The following is a 15,145-nucleotide window of genomic DNA, read 5'->3' on the forward strand; positions in this document are numbered from 1 at the left end:
ATGGTTTAACATCCATGGTTGATAAACCAACAAGGGTAATTCAAGAACATTAAACTCTTATAGAAAACATTGACTAAAATTAAAGTAACGGCACTAGAATAAAACATTTGAAAATGGTACAACTAATGTGAAACAGAGTTGCTAAGTAATAAATCAGGTTTGAAATAGATGCAATAAGAAAGATGTTCCAGATTATTTTAAGAAAAACAGTAATGTAAAAGTAGAAGATAGTAGGGTCCGACCTGTATGGAATTTTTAAGGCTGATGCCATTAACTGGCAGAAAAAACTTCACGATAAACTATCAATCAGACAATTAATTAGAAAAATATATAATGCATAAAATAAACTGCTTTTCGGTCGCTTAACGTTTACACCAACAGATATTTGAATTTCGGACAGTACAATTTTGTCTTTCACAACATTTTGTCCTTTAGTAGGCAGAAAAATTTAATGATCACCTATTAATCAGACAATCTATTTGAAAAATATATTATGCATAAAGTAACTTCTTTTGTGGTTGTCACAATATTTAGTCATTTTTTATATGTTTAATTTAATAAAGGAAACACAATATGCATCAGTAAAATTAAAACATGTATGTGTTAAGTTTGGAGAACTTGATCTGAAATTTGTTGTTACACAATTATTTTTACTGATGGAGCATCCAGGAATAGCTATCAGTTGTACTGATTGATTTTATCTTTAGATTTAGGCCATGGGTGTATACCTTATACAACAAACATGATGAAGTTGGCAAAACATTATTACCAAGCCTTCTAAAGACCTTTTAATATCTGACATTTTCTTTGCCATGAAATATCTCATGACATATACCATATATGAACCAAAATAAAAATCAGATTTTCTCAAATGTCAAAAGATATCATCTTTGATTGAGCTGTATTTTATGTTTAATGGTCACAAATGGTCTGGCACTAATTGTAACACATAGAAAGTCTGTTCCAGTCTGTGTAACATTAGTAGTTTCTGACAAAGTAAAACTAGAGACATGACTTCATGATGGAGTCTGAAGACAGACTGAAATATTAATATGAAGTTTTAGGTGCTGCAGTGAATAAACCTCCTCCCCTCAACATTCACATCTCTCTTCCTAAAACACACCTCAACCAGCAGATGACAGAGAGATGAAGGGTCGTTCTGTATTCTCAGATATTTTCTACACGTTATTTCTGAAGTTACTGGCTACTTAGCTAATGCTATGCTAGTTGGGACAACCACAGCAATTTCCATGTAAAGTCTATGTGGAGGCTTGGCAAGGGGGCGTCGAGCTTTCTTACGTCGGCGTAACACACAGAACACGCTGAATGTTTTTCTTTAAGCCAGAGATGGAAAATCTGAACATTGGCCGCTTGACGCGGGGCGTCAACCAATCAGAGCGATCAGCTCGCAGCTTCTGGAGGATATGTGGTGAACCCAGACACAGGGCTGAGATGCCCTACGACAGTGCTCATGCATGCAGCTCACTTATGGCTCGTGAAGCAGCCATTGGCTTTCTGAAAATGCTATCTAAACAAGTCATAATGATCCTCATCGGTGCAGTTCTCTCCACAAACAGCTGCAGGCTTCTTGCAGAAACTTTGCTGTCCTAACGGCCCTAACTGACCCTGTCAGAGTTGCCAGTTTTTGGTGATTTCAGCTGCACCGAACTCCACCAAAGAGCCGCTCCATCAGTAGCTCCATATATATATTTTGACACTCAGAACGCGTTTGGTCTGAACACACCGTTAAGTCTTCGGCGCGTTCCGCGCAGAACACCAACACTCAAAACGCGAAGCAAGAAAGCTCGATATGGCAAACCAAAAGGGCCAAATATCGCCACTTAATTAGCATGTTGGCATAACACCGTAAAATACGCCTCTTTTCTTCACAAAGCAGCGTTAAAAGCGCAGTTTTTTAAGGCTAAAACGGCGTAAAATACACCGTTTCGATAAACGCAGTAAAAACCGACGTTCTGCATAGTTCCTGAACACGTGTAAAAAACGCCTTTTTCTGGCACTTTTACGGGGGTTAAAAACGGCAATTTGTACAATTACAACGCACGTAAAATACTGCGTTTTTTAAAATTATAATTATCCCAACCCCCTTTCTGAACTGCCACTGAAATTCTGATTGGAAGGGTGAGCTGTGCCCCCCCAGGCCACCCAGCTGCACCCGTCCCTGCTCTGCTGACCCGATCTCCTCAGACAGCTCATTCCAGAGTTTCGGGTCTCTGAGCACAAAGGCTGGATCACCTCTGGTCTTCATGTCTCTGGGAGAACTAAAAGTCCTCTGGCAGAAGAGCTCAAACTTCTAACAGGCTCATCTGGTTGTAGAAGGTCTGATAAATAGGAGGCTGAATGACCATGGAGGGCTTTAAAGTCAACAGTAAAATCTTAAAATCAGTTCTAAAACATACTGGGAGCCGGTGCAAAGTAGTGCTGAGCGATATGGACTATAACTGATATCGTGAAGCAGCCATTAGCTTTCTGAAAATGCTATCTAAACAAGTCATAATGATCCTCATTGGAGCAGTTCTCTCCACAAACAGTTGCAGGCTTCTTGCAGAAACTTTGCTGTCCTAACGGCCCTAACAGACCCTGTCAGAGTTGCCAGTTTTTGGTGATTTCAGCTGCACCGAACTCCACCAAAGAGCTGCTCCGTCAGTAGCTCCGTCAGAAAGCTCGATATGGCAAACCAAAAGGGCCAAAATTTCGCCACTTAATTAGCACGTTGGCATAACAACGCCATAAAATACGCCGCTTTTCTTCACAAAGCAGCGTTAAAAGCGCAATTTTTTAAGGCTAAAACGGCGTAAAATACACCGTTTCGATAAACGCCGTAAAAACCGACGTTCTCTTTTGTTCCTGAACACGTATAAAAAGCGCCTTTTTCTGGCACTTTTACGGGCGTTAAAAACCGCGTTTTGTTGCAATTACAACGCGCGTAAAAAACTGCGTTTTTTAAGATAATTATCCCAACCCCCTTTCTGAACTGCCACTGAAATTGAACCGTAATCATCCCATCAATAAAGACTAAGAGCAGACATCACCAGTTCATCACAGAGTTCCTTGGCTGTATGAGTTGTTCCGATAAGCCCATTCTGGTGTTTGTTAAGCTGTCTGCTTGTGTACTTGTCTGCAATGAAATCCAAATGCACTGCCAGGAGACACGCTCAAATATTGACATTGACATACATATTCCTAACTTCGCATTTGTGGCTTATAAAACAACACTATAATGTGCAATAATTTTTTATTAAACTACCCATGTGGTAGCATCTCGCTTATCTGTACTAATTATTAATTAGCATTCTAATTACCATTTAGAGTTCATTTAACGTCTTCCACGGTCACTAAAGAGGCAGAAGATGGCTTCAGTCTATTTGTATGATGAGTTTACCTCCATATTAAGGCACAGAGCTGGGATGCGTTTCTGTATTTATAAAAAGTGAATGTGTCGTGTCACACACTAGGCAGGATGCACGGCAAACTATAATATATATATATATATATATATATATATATATATATATATATATATATATATATATATATATGTATATGTATATATATATATATATATATATGTATATGTATATATATATATATATATATATATATATATATATATATATATAGACAGATAGATAGACAGATAGACAGATAGATAGACAGATAGACAGACAGACAGACAGACAGACAGACAGACAGACAGACAGACAGACAGACAGACAGACAGACAGACAGACAGACAGACAGACAGACAGACAGACAGACAGACAGACAGACAGACAGACAGACAGACAGACAGACAGACAGACAGACAGACAGACAGACAGACAGACAGACAGACAGACAGACAGACAGACAGACAGACAGACAGACAGACAGACAGACAGACAGACAGACAGACAGACAGACAGACAGACAGACAGACAGACAGACAGACAGACAGACAGACAGACAGACAGACAGACAGACAGACAGACAGACAGACAGACAGACAGACAGACAGACAGACAGACAGACAGACAGACAGACAGACAGACAGACAGACAGACAGACAGACAGACAGACAGACAGACAGACAGACAGACAGACAGACAGACAGACAGACAGACAGACAGACAGACAGACAGACAGACAGACAGACAGACAGACAGACAGACAGACAGACAGACAGACAGACAGACAGACAGACAGACAGACAGACAGACAGACAGACAGACAGACAGACAGACAGACAGACAGACAGACAGACAGACAGACAGACAGACAGACAGACAGACAGACAGACAGACAGACAGACAGACAGACAGACAGACAGACAGACAGACAGACAGACAGACAGACAGACAGACAGACAGACAGACAGACAGACAGACAGACAGACAGACAGACAGACAGACAGACAGACAGACAGACAGACAGATAGATAGATAGATAGATAGATAGATAGATAGATAGATAGATAGATAGATAGATAGATAGATAGATAGATAGATAGATAGATAGATAGATAGATAGATAGATAGATAGATAGATAGATAGATAGATAGATAGATAGATAGATAGATAGATAGATGTATGTATGTATACACTACCAGTCAAGTTTGGACACACTTTCTCATTGGATTTAATGGAAAAGTGTCTTCATACAGGAGTTCCACAGAGCACAGATTAAAAGATATTTAAAAACATTTGCTCAGCTAACTCTGGACCAGTCTTTGAGAACCGTCCTGGTGCTCATCTCATGTAGGGGCTTCTTTTCACATGATCTGAGTGCAGGGTGGGTGGCTGAGTGACAAATGCTGCAAGGACATCATTCTGCACAACTACAAGACTTAAAAGCGTTTATTTACCATTTTATGATGAATTCAGAATAAATCGGTGGTTAACTAACAAAAAACAATGGTGGATAATGACCATTTTAAAAAGTGTTATTAGTGGCTGATTTAAACAATAGTGGAAGAATTTAATAATTACTTTGTTGATATGAGACCATGACTCACACAAAACATTTCACTGCAGGATAAAGACAAGTTTCTCTTTGGTCACATAATCAATACAAATATATGTTACTATACGGAGGGACTAAAAACGATGTTATTGACATAGTTAAGGCATTTAAAAATAAAGAGAAAGCTGATATAAACCAAATAGATATGATGATTATAAAAGAAGTTATTGATGTAACTGCTAAACTTCTCACCTATATTTCTAATCAGTCGTTCCTGCATGATATTGTTCCAGATCACATGAAGATAGCAAAGGTTATTCCAAGTCTTACAAATGGTAAAAAGCATCTCATGGGAAATTATAGGCCCATATCCATTCTTCCTCAGTTTTCTAAAATTATGGAGAAACGTTTTGTGAAACAATTTGAGATTTTTTTAAAACATTATTTCGTCAACAACAACATGGACTCTGAGAGAACCGAACTACAACATAAGTCATGAAGAATATGCGTCAGTTCTGCTTTGGATAATAACACATGTTCAACAGGTATATTTATTGATTTAAAGCGAGCCTTTGACATGACTGATCATGGTCAACTACTGAAATAACTTGAGAACTCTGGGAGTCGAGGTTCTGTTCTTTCTCGGATTAAAAGTTATCTAGATAATCATCAACATGTTCAACTAAAAGCTTCAGTATCTGGACTGAAGAGCAGAACATGTGGAACACCACAAGGTTCTGTGATCGGTCCAAAATTTTATTATTTTTAAAAACAATATTTGCAACTTGTCTGACTTGTTTAAATGTGTTTTATTTGACGACGACACAACATCAGTTTGTTTAGGAAAATAATTAAATGAACTTTTATTATTGACAGAAGGAGGATTAAATTTATCCAAAATCTGGGTTGAGATAAAAAAAAAAAAAAAAAAAAAAAAATAAGAGCTTAAAATATATCAGAAAGCGAATGTCAGATATTTGGAAGTAGCCAATTGCCTATAATTTCCACCTGTTGTCGATTCCATTTGTACAACAGAATGTGAAACTGATTGTCAGTCAGTGTTGCTTCCTAAGTGGACAGTTTGATTTAACAGAAGTGTGGTTGACTTGGAGTTACATTGTGTTGTTTAAAGCTTGTTCCATACTCCACAAAAAGCAAGAACTGAGTTTTTTCTCTCGAGGCTGCAAGAACAGGAAAAATCTTCTTCGCCAGGTCCATATATCCTCCACGAGAAGCACGTCTGCAGCGGGGAGGAATCACTGCGGGGGACGATGTCTGCTTTATGTGCCATGAACCCGGTTGTTACCTTCACCAAGGAGGTTGTTTTTCCCGGCGTCGTGCTCAAGATAATTTAAAAGGTTACGGACGGATTTGTATAAAAATTTCAAGAGATGTTGGAAATGTGAAAACGAAATAGTGAATAAATTTTTGTGGCGATCCGGATCACCGTTTGGATCCAGGAATTGTTTAAAAGGATTCTTTAACATCGTGCTTGACGGAGGTTTCCGCTCTCCGAGAGCTTTTCTAGTTTCATATTTAACGAGTAACTTCGTCCGCAGCAGGGCGGGTCGTTCACGTGGCAGGGCGGGTCGTGCAGGGCGGGTCGTGCATGCGGCAGGGCGGGTCATTCACGCGGCAGGGCGGGTCGTGCATGCAGCAGGGCGGGTCATTCACGCGGCAGGGCGGGTTGTGCACACGGCAGGGCGGGTCGTGCACGCGGCTGGGCGGGTCGTGCACGTGGCTGGGTCCGAGTATTTTAATGCCATCATGTAAAAATGTTCCTACTTTCTCACCACCTCGTTCAGCTGTTTTAACTAAACAATCTGTTTTACCTGCAAAAGCAAAAACGCGTAAGAACAAAATGATGTCATTTTCTTCTTGGCACCTCGAGAGAAAGAAAAAAGTTCTCGCTTTTTGTGAAGTATGTAACAAGCTTAAGTGTTTCCCTTATGTTTTTAGAGCAGTGTATATCAGAAAGCAACATCATAATATTTGGAAGTCAAGAAGTCACTTAAAGAGGAGAAACTAAAAATAGATGGTATTGAAACTGAAAGAGGTTTGATGATAAATTTCTAAGGGTTGTAATAGACTCTAAATTAACTTGGAAGCATCATCTACATGATATTAAGGCCAAAATATCAAAAACAATTGTTATTTTGTATAAAACTGCAGTTTAATTGACAAATAAAGTTTTGTCTATAATGTATTGTACCTTAATATCCCGTATGAGACTGACTGTGTTGAGCAGTCGGGCGGCGCCCACAAGACAACACTTAATGACATTGTTGTATTACAGAAACGTGTCATACGCCTGATAAATAACGCTGAATATTATGATCATACACATCCATTGTTTATTAAATCACTTCTCATGAAATTTGATGATTTATGTGTATTATAAAACAATCCAAATTTTATAAAAAATGCTAAACTAAATATTCTTCCAGAAGGTGTCCAAAATATTTCAAGCTTCAGCAAACTAAATATAACTTCAGAGATTGTTGTAAATTTATACTTCCAAAATCCAGAAAAGATGAAACAAAGATGTTGGTCTTGTTGGGGGGTTCAACTATGGAATAAACTTAGTAATGAGATTAAAAAATGTAATTCTTTATTTAAAAAGAAAGTTTACCAGTTTATTTTTGAGAGATGTGTAACTGCATGAACTTATTATCTTTACAAAGGTCACATACTGTATATGTAGTACATTTGTTTTTTGTTGGTATCATTTGTACAAAACTCATCTGATGTAAGTGTATACTTATATATGCATACAAGCTTTCTGCTTCTGCCTGTTTTGCTCTTTCAGTTGTTGATGTATAAAGAAATGAATTATCTGTGACTGAAACAAATAAACTACACTTCTTATAAAATGCATTTTAATGCATTTCTATTGTTGTTTGTTAAAGATCAAAATGAAAACTTGATTCATCATCTTCTATTCCTGAAGACTGAAACATTTTCCAGACAAACATTTTGGTTGTGATTCAGCTCCATATTTCTTATCTGATGTTTCTCAACCTACATTCACACACAAGCTCTTCACAGCAACTCTGTGCTGTGAATAAATAAAGCAGAAGAAAGAAAGCCAGCAGGTAAACAGAGCAGCATTTCTCTCCAGTGATGGAGCATCCCTGCCTCTCTCCTTCATGGCTGTTCAGTCATCATCCTTTGTGTCTGTGTTTGGATCACCTGCACAGGCTCGTAGCAGTTCACCTTCTCAGCTTCTCTTTGGCTGCAGAGCTATGAAACACTGACTCTGCTCCACATTTTCACACATTTCTCACCTGATGGAAAGCTGCTCACACACACTCACCACTTCCTTCCATCCACTGTTACCTAGCAACAAGTTAGGTCATAGCTTCACTTGATTTCATTTTCCAATCATGTGATTTTTCTTCAGATATATTCTTCTCTGTATTTTCCTTTTATCCACTTAACAGGAACATGTGTTTCAGTGTGAACTGACCTTGTGGAACAGAGATCATTTTTAATGACATGAAAGTCAACTGAGAATGATTTCTTTGAAATGATTAGTGTGACGAGGTTTTTGGCTGGAATATGTCATTATTAATGCATGTGAGTGAAGATAACTGCTGCTGGGATGAAAGCTGTTTTCTAATCCAGTTAAAGATGCTTCATTTCTATCAGTGATGGTGGGGAGTTGCTTCATATCAGCTGATTCATTATTATATGATCATTATTTCAGCCATAGATATTCACTAAAGCTCAACGTCTAGAAGCATCAGTCAGTGATTATATATTAGTTTCTGTCTGACAGAATCAAAGTCTTCTGCTTTTATTTAATAAATCATCATTTTTTATGAACTGAAACACTGAAGACAAATAAAACATGGTGTCTGACCTCAGAGTCTCCAGTCTGCAGTGTGGACTCTCCAGAAATCCACAAAGATCTTTAACACCAGCCGTCATGTTGTAGTTCCCACTTAGATCGAGTTCTCTCAGATGAGATGGGTTGGACTCCAACGCTGAGGTCAAAGAAGCACAGCTGGTCTCTGACAAACTGCAGTCCTCCAATCTGAATAAAGAATAAAAGCTGTGAGCTGAAGCCAACAGGATGCAGGTTAAAACAGTCCAACAGAAGCAGAGAAGAAGAATTCTCATTAATATTAATGACAACATGCTGCTGCTTCAATAAAGACGTAGAGACTTCAGTCAGAGTGAGTTCTCTCAGCGACAGACATGACTCTGATTCTACTGGCTGAACTGGATGAAAAAAGACTTGAGAGTGTGATAATGGTGACAGGACACACACACTGAAACACACGTTTCCATCACTGCAGATGTGAGCGACAGCAGATTGTCAGCTTGGTGTAAACGGCCTGTTAATGAAAGCAAACACTGGACTAATTAGCACATCAGTCCAGATGTTGCTTATCAAAGCTGTTTCTGGATGGAGCTGAACTGGATCACAATGTTTCTTTACATACAAACTGGTTTCACATTTCACATCAATGTTTTTATAACCTGTTTCAGTTGACATCTTCAGTGTTAAGACCTTGTTTTCATATTTGACATTTTTTCTTTCAGTTTCAGATTTTTATTTTCACTTTAAACTTTTGTCTCTGATCTGAGCTGCAGGACGTCACCTGACAGTGTTGTTGAATCCTGATAACAGAATAACAGAAGAGGCTGAATGGACTCCCTCCTATCATGTTGCCTTCAGGAAACCTGGGAACTACAATGATTTCTTTCATACTTCCTTTATTGAAATGACTGAAAACAACCAACAGCAGTGATGAAATGCCTCTCAGTTAACTGTAATGTGTTCAATAAACTTTTATAAAAGGAGAAAATCTGCTCCAAGAAACAGCAGTTTCTAGAAGTAACCTGCTCATTTCTGATGTTTTAACGGCAAAGAAATGTTAAAAACAGCAAAGTGACAGGAAGATCGATTAAAACATTTTCATCTAACAACAAAATGACATGAGATTCAATATGATCATGGTCTATTCCTAAAGACTGAAATGTTGTTCATCTGGAAATGAAACTAAAGCTCCATCAGTGTTGCGATACTGAACCACTTTGTCCCTTTAAAAGATGCACGTTTGCAGGTGAGTCACTGCGAGTCAGTAAGGACGGCGCTCATACATATACACACACACGTATCTCTGACAAAACTATCATTTCTACTTTCCATGTCATGTCAGTGGAACCATTTTTTTTTTAAAATAAGTAAAATTTGTGATCCTCACTGTGAACATTTCAGCTTTAATTTTGCTATATTTACTTTTTAAAAATGAAAACAATCTTTTTCAAAACTACTTGTTTTATATCATCAAGTCAGATCAGTAGGATGTAAATGTGGCGGAAATTTCATATGTTCCACCTCACTTATATTAACTTTATGTAGTACTGAAACCTGTCACTGAGTCCACAGATCTCATGTCTAGAGGAAGGCACCTCCAGAGAGCAGGAGCCCCTGCAAAGTTAAAATACATCTTTTAGTAAGGTTGAGTATGCAGCTAGACTCTTACTGGACATCTTCCCCTTTTATTTCACACTGCCTGATAAAACAAATATCCAGTGGTTATTTCTACATCTTATACTTTAAAGGCAGAGTATGTTAGATTTCAAGGCGATTCTTTCCACCACCAGGTAGCAAACACCAGGTTGTGAGCAAAACCACAAAACTGCTACCTCCACAAACCACCACAGGTTGGCAGTAATGACCTTTGCCAGCTCCAATGAGGGCAGGAATCGCTTGCAAACTGTAGCTCAGAGCCACTCTGCAATAAATGTGCTTGTACTCACCCTACTGGTGGAAAAGAAGTACTTTTTTTTTTTACTGGTCAGAAGGGTCTTTGTCATTAATTAAACTTGTAATTTAATAATGCATCAAATATGGACAGTCTGAAACCTACATGTTTAAAAAAACTATCGAATTATAATTGTAGCTGTTTTTTTAGTTAATTTATCTTGAAAATATTGAAAATCTTACATACTCTACCTTTAAACCCAAACAAATGCTGCTTTAACCCCCTCAGTACATGTTCTCTCTCCGAATAAACTGGCTTTACATGCCTGTATTAGATAGTGTCCCAAATCTAATTGAGACTCCAACCACAGTATAAAACCTGCTGTTGAAAGTCATCAATATTCAGCTTTTACCACATTTGGTTGTTTAAAATCTAGTGAAGCAGAATTCAGTCCTTCATCTTGGGAGGAAGACAAGGGAAACTGCCTGCTGGGATCTAGAGAGACAAACAGCAGATTTCTACTATCACACCTTTATGAAATGATGATTTCAGACGTGTGTGAGGATTTTCCTGGTGGCTCTGGAGACCGTTGTCCTTCCCAAATGTCCTGTGTTAACGGTATTATAAAAAAAAGTCACGTTTACAAAATTAATTTTTCAATAAGTATCTGTGGGAAGTACAAATCTTGCTGTTACGTCATCTTATACACGCAATGCGTCATGTTGGATATCTATGGCTGGAGAAACAGAATAACTGCAAAACAAGTCATTAAGAAATGATACTTTCACAAATGTTGGACTTCTGAAAAATCTTCCCTTTATGTAAATACTTGTGCTTTCATTCAGCTTGTAAATCTCTGAAATGGCATTGGTACGGACAACCCGCCCCAACGGGGTCAGTGTTGGGGCCTAAATTGTTCATTTTATATATAAAATGATTTATGTTCAGTGTCAGCTGTTTTAAAATGTGTTATTTTTTGCAGATGACCAAAATATTTTCTGTTCAAGTGATGAATTAAATGATGTAATAGGAACTGCAACAGAAGAGATATGGAAACTAAAATCCTCATTTGATTTACGTAAACTATCATTAAATGTAAATAAAACAAAATTTATTATCATTGGGAATCGTGAAAAGAAAATTAGTATTGATTTAATAACTGAAAAAATAAAAATAGTAAAAGTGTCTGAAAATAGGTTCTTAGGAGTGGTCCTTGACGATAAACTGAGTTGGAAACCTCACATTAATTATCTGTGTAGAAAAATAGCTGGAAGTGTTGGTCTTCAATCAAAATGTAGATATATCTAAATTCCAAAATATTACTTACCTTGTACAATGCTTTGGTATTACCAGATTTTAATTATTGTGTGGAAGTCTGGGGGACCACTTTTAAGACTACTCTGTAAAGATTAGTTATTCTACCAAAAAGAGCCATAAGGGTTATCAATCATGCAGGATATATAAATCATACCAATAATTTATTTTTGAAAGTATGTTGCCTTAAACTCTGTGACTTAGTTCAGTTTAAAATAGCACAATTTATGTTTAAAGTTCAAAGTAAGATGCCATATAATATACAAAAGATGTTTAAAGACAGAGTTGCTGTGTGCAACCTGAGAGGTAAAGCCATGTTACAGAAGCCATATGTACGCACCGCCATAAAAAGCAGATGTATATCCATTTATGGAGTAAACTTGTGGAATGGACTAAGTGATGATTTCAAATCATGAATTAATATTTTACATTTTTAAAAAAAATGATAAGGAATTATTATTGGATAAATATAAAAAAATAAAACAATTCATAATTTAATTTGTTGTTTCAATTTTGTCTTTTGACTGATGATTCAGTCTGTAAAGGTTTGCTCTATAATTGTGTTCAACAAAAGACTGTAAATTAGGAGTAGTATCTAAATAAGCATTGGGCCTCCTACTGCTCCTTCTCAATAACACTGTTATACAAATGTGAATTTTTGTTCTTGTACTGTATATGTGTTTGAGATGAATTAAAAAAAAAAAAAAAACATATCTCACAGCTGCTTCAGGTGGGAGGAGAAGGGTAGCAACTCAGTTTCTTTATGGTGAACCTGTCAGCGAGGAGGTTTACTTCAGAGTTAGTTACCATGGAAACAGATAAGACTTGTTCGCTTTCTGCAACAGAAACCAAGAGTTTTCTTCAACTCAGGGTGAACATACTTATTGTTTCAACATAACCTGCCAGGTATGCTGCCCAGCAAGCAGACCCTGATCACATGACCTCAGGGATCTGTTTGCCACATATGGCTGTAAAAGTTCACTGATATAATGTGGAGCCTGAAGCAGCATTGTGCACGTTAACACCAGAACTTTGTAGTGTCCTCTGTAGTGGGATGGCAGCCAGTGTAGCTGAGCTAATACAGGTACATAAGGATGTTAAAGTACTAGTTAGGAGCCATGCAGCAGCGTTCTGAACAACTTGAAGACGTTCCAGAGATTTCTTCTTGAGGCAAGTGAAAATAGAGGTACAGTAGTTCAGCTGTGAGCATATAAAAGCACGTATGATCTAGGGCTGCAACGATTACTCGGGTAACTCGACTACAAAAATTGATCGAGGCAAATTATCTGCCTCGAGGCTCCGTTTAATTAATATGACGTGGCGATATATTTTAATTTTTGCATAATCGCAGCATTCTCAGTCCACTGCGCTGTTCGGAGGGACTACATCACCGTTTCAGTAAACATATAAAACATCTAAACATGTATAAAATATATAAAAACAGAATCTGTCGCCTACAGTATGTCTGTACAGAATGACTGTTTCACCCGGACCGATGACGGACGTTTCAAACAGCAGTTTGCTTTCTGTCTGAAGATTCTCGTTGCTTTGGCCTCTAATGGCAGAGAATGAAGAAGAGGGGAGGAAAAGACCGAAAAAGTCGCAAGTGTGGAACCATTTCACACTGAAAAGGACAGAAAACGTAGTGCAGTGTGAGTGCTGTAAAGCAATATTGTTCCCACTTTGTTTATTAATTGGCTTCTGTTTATAGAACAACACTGGTAAACATGAGTAAACATTACAAGCAAACAGAACACTTGGGGGGCATTTAGACGTCTATTGGAAAATGTTTTGTGTCCAGTATTAATCTGAGATGTTTGCAGTGTTTTCTAGTCTTTAGATGAAGTCCATTTCTCCCATTTCCTGATAAAGGAGGTTCATTTGGTCCTCAAGCTGAAAGTCAACTTTTCCACAGCAAGGATTTCTTTAACTTTATCCATCCACTGATTAAGGGTTGGGGGATCCGCCTCATGCCAGTTACTTGTGACAGTTGTTTTAACAAGTCCATAATAGTATTTTATATAAATATCAGTCCTTTTCCAAAGCATTGTCTTCCAGTACAATAAAATACAGTCATACCTTTATTAGGGATCTAGAAACCCAAATTCATGCCTACAGTTCTACACACATCTTCCCAAAAGGCTGTAAGTTTTGGACATAGCCAGAAGATATGGGAGTAATTGGCGTTGGGGTTTCTGCACTGCCTCCAGCATTGTTCCTGTGACTGGGATGGTTTGCCTTTACTGTGGGTGGAATGAAGGTAAGGATAAGGTTCTTCCAACCAAATATCCTCCACCTCTTCCAACTTGTGAATGAGTGCTGTGCTCTCCACACAGAACACCAAACTTCCTGTGATTTATTTCTGCTTAGTTCGTTCTCCCATTTTGTTTTGATATGGCCTGAGTTATTCCTCCTTTGGATCCAGAAACCCTGGTAGATTTTAGAGATCATTTTGTTTTTATTTTTATAAACTTCAGTCAAGAAATCCATCACTGCATTACCCTCCTCAGACTGTATTGTTGTAATTTTATTATCATGGTGATCTCGTCTGCAGATATCTGAAGAAATCCTTTTTATTCAAGTCCAAATTCCTTTTATTGTTCATGGAAACTCTTAAAGAGACCCTTGTGAGTCAATGTTCACACTGCTGTGATGCCTTTATCCCACCATCCTTTGAATCATGAGCCACAAAGGTCTGGTTTGAAATTAGGGTCTAAAGCAGGACAGGTAAATAATTTGGTGTCTTCTTCCATGTTGTATTATTTTACCATCTTGGTCCAGACTGGGCAGGGAGAGACCACCCTCTTCTTTTGGAAGCTGGAGTGTTTTATATCTGAACCCTGGTTTCTTATCAGCCCAGATAAACCTAGATATGAGTTTATCCCAGTGTCTGAACTGTGTTTCTGGAATCATCTGGGATGGCCTGGAGAAGGTCCAGCAGTCTTGGTTAGACTTTCATTTTTATTACTTTTGTGACAATTAATTACTTTTCTCAAAATCCACGTTATGGCATGACCAGCGTCATCCATCTTGATGTAATGGTTAATGAGATAAAAGTTTATTTCTAAAGTTTAGTCCTGTACAGTGTTCCTGGTTATTAATGTGAATTCTTTAAGCATTTTGCTTTGTATGACCATTTGTACCGGCGGTT

At 37.9% G+C, this 15,145-nt stretch overlaps 1 protein-coding gene across 1 annotated transcript in view; it reads right to left on the minus strand.

Moving 5' to 3' along the window:
• The window catches only part of LOC306770758 (NACHT, LRR and PYD domains-containing protein 12-like), a 190,626-nt gene that overhangs the window by 78,339 nt on the left and 97,142 nt on the right, over positions 1-15,145 (minus strand). Inside the window, exon 10 of the mRNA XM_079259682.1 lies at positions 8,826-8,999. Coding sequence (XP_079115808.1) covers positions 8,826-8,999 — 174 coding nt within the window. The remainder of the gene's footprint in view (positions 1-8,825; positions 9,000-15,145) is intronic.

The sequence above is a fragment of the Telmatherina bonti genome, assembly GCF_933228915.1.
Source record: "Telmatherina bonti genome assembly, chromosome: 20".
Classification (NCBI taxonomy): domain Eukaryota; kingdom Metazoa; phylum Chordata; class Actinopteri; order Atheriniformes; family Telmatherinidae; genus Telmatherina; species Telmatherina bonti.